Genomic DNA, 5,105 nt, shown 5'->3' with positions numbered 1-5,105 from the left:
CCTGAGCCCCGCCGAGGGCGCGGCGCTGCCGTCGTGCGGCGTCACGGCCTGGCGCGCCCTGGTGGCAAAGTGCGGCCCCGCGCACGCCGGGCCCGGCCGCAACGTGCTCGTCACGGGCATCGGCGGCGGCGTGGCCCTGCAGGCCCTGCAGATGGCCCTGGCGCTCGGCTGCGCCGCCGTCTACGTCACGTCGGGCTCCGAGGCCAAGATCGCCCGCGCCCGGCAGCTGGGCGCCGCCGGCGGCGTGCTGTACACGGACGCCGACTGGCCGCGCGCCCTGGCGCGCATGCTGCCGCCATCTAGACCTTTTCTCGACGCCGTTATCGACGGGGCGGGCGGCGATATCGTTATTAGGACGATCCCGCTGCTCAAGCCCGGCGGCGTCATCACAATCTACGGCATGACGCTTTCCCCCGTGCTTGACTGGCCCATGCAGGCTGTCATGAAGAACATTGAGCTGCGCGGCACCACGGCCGGTTCCAGGGCCGAGTTTAAGGATATGCTCGATTTTGTGGCCCAGCACAAGCTGCGGCCCGTAGTCAGCCGCACCGTCAAGGGCCTCGAGTGCGTCGAGGCCATCGAGGGTCTGTTTGACGAGCTTAAAGCAGGCAAGCAGTTTGGGAAGCTGGTTATAGAGATCTAGTGGGCTGTAGGCCAGAAACCGACGTTTTCATATTTGCGCTGGTTGGTGCACGGGAGTCCGCAATGGTGAGGTCAAATTGTTCGTTGGGACGCTCTTCATGGACCATCGATAAATGCTTTTTTTGTCAGCAACAATTTGACGTATTAGCATTATAAAACCAGCAATATTTCTCCTACTTGAAATCACATAGGGAGCGCTCCGCAGCATCGGAGCGATTGCGCCATGTGTGACGAGGGGTGCCCAGGCTGCGTGCGGGCTTGGACCACGGCCCTTTTCTCCGTGGCTGTAGTGCTGTCGCCTTCTGCTGGGTCATAGGGTACGCATCAATGTGAACTCGGTGCCGCTCCGTCTCCTTCCTTGCCGGAGAGACGTGGACAGACAGGCTGACGCGCCCTTGTTGTGTAGTCAAATCTTGGCCTGGCCAATCAATGCAATGTTGACCAAATCCCAAAATCTGCCTGCACTTTTGCTGCTGTGACGTTGGTTTTGACATTTGGCTGTGGATTGCGGAAGATTTGGCCCGTGGGTCCCAGGTGGGGGGCAAGAGTCTTAGCTTCCTTCCCAAGAGGGAGCTAGCCAAAACAGAGCTAGAGCGTCGATCCCAAGAGTCTAGGCGAGCGTATTGCCCTAATCCAGTTTAGCCTTCGCTCCCAAACGGGAGCCTGATAACCGCCAACCACGCCCATCAACCAACCAGCTTCGCCACGGGAATGAAATCGACGCGTCGCCCTCATGCTCCTCTTTTTTCCCTTCTCACTTCCCCTTGTCACACTTGCCATGGCGGCCGAGCGAGAGGAGAGACTCAAAATGGGCAGCCTTCCCTTCACGGTGATCTCGCGGTTTTCTGTTCTGGCTCGTTTCCTCTTCATCCCCAACTCTCTCTGTTATCAGTCTTGCTTGGTGCCCCCACGGACAGATACCTGGTCTCCAGACCTCCTTCGACTACCACTCGGGTCCTGATCCGCACCAGCCTAGGCGCCTTTCCCATTTCCACACTAGCACCTACTGCCCATCTGCCGAACCGAACCGCCGCCACAGCTTGCCCGACTCCGGCGCTAGGCCCCATATCGCCGTCTCCCCCGCGCCCGGGATAGAGCCGCCCGACACACCCACCTGATTCCGAGTGGCTGACCCCCTACCCCGCTCTGTGCCGCCATGGCGCTCGGGGAGCCTGGTGAGGGGAATTCGATATCTGCATGTTCCTCACCCCCTCCCGCAGACTCACTGACAAAGCGCCCCCGAATCCTCAGTCCTGTACAGCGTGTACATCTACGCCCCGAACCATGGCGCGCCGATCTTCTTCGCTATCGCCTTCGCCCTGTCAGCCATTTTCCATATTTGGCAGTGCTAGTACGTCGCACTGCAGTGAGACTATTCCCACGCATCCCATGCATGGCAGGCTACCTTGCTGACCGCAGAGTCGCATTGCGTCTTGAAACGGCAGCCGCTACAAAGCGTGGAAATTGATTGGCCTCCACCCCCTCTGCGCCGTCTTCTTCACGGCTGGGTACGCGCTCCGGGCCTATGGATCACACCATTACCTGTACCTCCCCACCGACGGGTCGCCGCTGCTCGCCTTCATTCTGAGCCAGGTCTTTATCTTCATCTGCCCGTAAGTGTGCAGACATCGAGGTGTCCTCGTATCAGTACCAATGGGCGGTCTTGTGTGTGTGTGTATGTGTGTGTGTGTGTCTGACCAACGTTGTGATTCCAAGAAAAGACCGCTCCTAGAACTGGCAAACTACCATGTCCTGGGCCGCATATTCTACTACGTTCCATACTTGGCACCCATCAGTCCCGGCCGGGTTCTGGCCATCTTTGGCGGGCTGATGGCTGTCGTGGAGCTGCTCAACGCCCTCGGCGTCGCGCTGGGGGCCAACCCAACCGCCACCAGCGGCCAGCAGCCCATTGGCCAGGGTCTCATCCTCGCCGCCGTGTCGATCCAGATCGGGCTCGTTGTCGTCTTCGTCTCGGCTACTGTCATCTTCCACAGGCGCTGCATCCGCTCCGACAGCCTGCCGTCGCGGTCCCGCGCCATCAAGGTCCTCCTACCCACGCTCTACGTCAGCATGGCGCTCATCTTCATCCGCTGCATCTACCGCCTCGTCGAGCACACGGCTCCAACAAAGGTCAAGATCGGCAATTTGGAGGCGCTCCGCGACCTCAGCCCGATCCTTCGATACGAGGTCTACTTTTACGTCTTTGAGGCCACCCTCATGCTCCTCAACTCGGTCATCTGGAACGTCTGGCACCCGGGCAGGTTTCTGCCCCACTCGCACCGCGTCCATCTCGCCCGCGATGGGGCCGAGGTGGAGCGCGAGAGGGTGATAGACGGCCGGCCGACCTGGGCCAAGGTCGCCCACGTCCTGGCCTTTGGCCTCCTGTTTGGCCGCAAGAAGCAGGCGGGCGGGGCCTTTCAGGAGCTCTCCAAGCTTCCGAACCAAAGCAACGTCGCGCGCCCCCGCACAGGGTTCAGGGCTCCCATCAGCTCCGCCCCCGCGTCTTCCTAACCCGCCCACTCCATTGCATGCTTCGCGCCCGGGGAGCGTGCTGCAAGGCCAGCCAGGCCAGGCCCGTGGTGCCGAGCATTGGCAGCGCATGGCCGGGGCTCCCCAAAGCCAAGCCGTCATTAAGCCGTCACCGGGCCGCTAGATATGGCCTGGATTTCTCAAATGGGGCGGGCCGGATAGGACTCGCATGATCCGCGTGCAGTACCCGGCGGAAGGTGAAGAGGAGGGTGAGGCTGCATGGGGTGGTAATCAGCTACCTATATTGTTCATGCCGAAAATGGTTCTCCGTGGCCTCATCACACTATCTATATTGCAATCCCGCAGCCGTATCGACGCTTTTACAGCCGCGGTATTTCCGCCCTCACGAGCAGCATGTTCCGAAAAAAGCAGCCACACTCTCTACAGGCACACCCCTCCTTTCCGTTCAATCGCCAGACCGAGACACAGCGCATCACCCAATACAAGAGGGAAACCAAACCACGCCTCCTGCCCCTATTTCAGCCTCCCTTATCACCTTGGCCCGCCAAGCACGAATATTATGTCTCATTTCAGTAAGCTACGCGAGAAAGGCCAAGAAATTGCACAGCTAGACAACAAGGAGGCTTCCGATGGATTGACGGAGGGTATGATCTCGATTTGGTATCCGTAGCTGACTAACTTCGTGTTGGACAGCAGCTCTTGGCTCATCTCTGTGTTCCCTTCATCCAGTACTACCTTGGCTATTTTACCGAAGAGCAAAAGATAACGACCTTGGTGCATAAAACCAAGTGGTAGGCAGACCTGTCACACCCCCTTTCTTTACCGGGCACAATGTCGCTGAAAATACAGGCCTTGCCAACCCAAAAGTCTCGGCAAGTCTACCCGGCCACTAACAAGTCACACCATCTGTACCAAGATTGAAGAAATGCCGGACACAGCGCCAAGAATCATCAGCTCCCTGGCGGACCTGAGCGACGCCCAGGTCGCCCAGCTGGCGTCCAGGTGCGGCGGCATGGAGCCGGGGCGCGTCGAGGACGTCTACAGCTGCACGCCCATGCAGCTGGACATGATACGTGAGGACCGCGCTGAGGCGCTGCACTTCATCCTACATTCCGGGCCCGAGGGCGACATCGACCGCTTCTGCGCTGCGACCCGGGACGTCGCCGCCGCCAACCCCGTGCTGCGCACCCGCCTCGCGCTCCTAGACGGCGACGGCGGCGACGGGGGTCCCCAGATCGTCCAGGTCGTGCTGAAAGGGGAGCACGTGACGACCCGTCGGGCCGCCGACCGAGGCAAGTCCGAAGAGGAGGAGGTTCGTCTGTATCTCGAAGACAGCGACGCCGAGCCCATGGGCCTCGGCCGGTCGCTGTTCCGCACCGTCTTCATCGGCCGGACCTTCATCGCCTCGGTCCACCACGCCGTGATAGACTACTGGTCCATCATGACGCTGCTGACCGTGGACATACATTCCGTCTACTTGGAGCAGGGCATCGTGGCCAGGCCTCCCTTCAAGAGCTTCGCGGCCCGGAGCCTTGCCCTCGACGAGCCCGCCGCCCGTTCGTTCTGGGCCGGCCGCTTCCAAGGCACAGCTGCCGTCTTCCCGCCGCCAGCTGCGACGGCACGCCAACACCGCCGACGGCCCCGCATCGTCGCCGAGCCGGAGCGCCATATCCCGCTCCCGCGCGTGGCCGACGGCACGGTCCCGCAGTCGCACGTGCCCTTCTTCGTCGAGGCCGCCTGGGCCCTGACGGCCTCGGCTCTTTCCGGCTCCGAGTCGGTGGCCTACGGCTGCGTGCTCTCGGGCCGCTCCCCACCACTCCCAGGCGGCCTCGAGGCGACGCTGGGCCCCGCGCTCGCCGAGGTGCCCGTCCAGGCCGTCCTGCCGCGCCGCGCCACGACGGTCGGCCGTCTGGTCCGCGACCGCGCCGCCGCCCTGCGCGAGCTGTTCCGCCAGGACCCGGCCCTGCTGCACT

At 61.8% G+C, this 5,105-nt stretch overlaps 3 protein-coding genes across 3 annotated transcripts; all 3 read left to right on the top strand.

Moving 5' to 3' along the window:
• Positions 1-151: 151 nt before the first annotated feature.
• On the top strand, positions 152-643 carry GGTG_14236 (hypothetical protein; the record flags this gene model as incomplete). The annotated part of the gene is made up of 1 exon (XM_009232163.1): positions 152-643. One exon carries the CDS (start codon positions 152-154, stop codon positions 641-643), a length of 492 nt encoding a protein of 163 aa, XP_009230427.1.
• A 1,094-nt stretch (positions 644-1,737) lies between these two features.
• GGTG_14235 (hypothetical protein) lies at positions 1,738-3,192 on the top strand. The gene is made up of 4 exons (XM_009232162.1): positions 1,738-1,817; positions 1,894-1,993; positions 2,088-2,255; positions 2,364-3,192. Exons 1-4 carry the CDS (start codon positions 1,799-1,801, stop codon positions 3,151-3,153), a joined length of 1,077 nt encoding a protein of 358 aa, XP_009230426.1. The 5' UTR covers positions 1,738-1,798; the 3' UTR covers positions 3,154-3,192.
• Positions 3,193-3,631: 439 nt separating this feature from the next.
• GGTG_14234 (hypothetical protein) lies at positions 3,632-5,076 on the top strand (the record flags this gene model as incomplete). The annotated part of the gene is made up of 2 exons (XM_009232161.1): positions 3,632-3,923; positions 4,049-5,076. A coding segment is annotated over exon 2 (1,019 nt), but the record flags the coding sequence as incomplete, so codon positions are not given.
• Positions 5,077-5,105: the final 29 nt, after the last annotated feature.

The sequence above is a fragment of the Gaeumannomyces tritici genome, assembly GCF_000145635.1.
Source record: "Gaeumannomyces tritici R3-111a-1 unplaced genomic scaffold supercont2.190, whole genome shotgun sequence".
Lineage (NCBI taxonomy): Eukaryota > Fungi > Ascomycota > Sordariomycetes > Magnaporthales > Magnaporthaceae > Gaeumannomyces > Gaeumannomyces tritici.
Note: the sequence above shows the minus strand (reverse complement) of the source record. Positions and strands in the feature narration are given on the sequence as shown.

Bases quoted from the DNA above. Each gene is read 5' to 3' on its own strand.
- GGTG_14235 (XM_009232162.1), top strand. The intron at 1,994-2,087 runs GTACGTCGCACT...TTGAAACGGCAG, and splicing joins TTCCATATTTGGCAGTGCTA to CCGCTACAAAGCGTGGAAAT. The intron at 2,256-2,363 runs GTAAGTGTGCAG...TTCCAAGAAAAG, and splicing joins GTCTTTATCTTCATCTGCCC to ACCGCTCCTAGAACTGGCAA.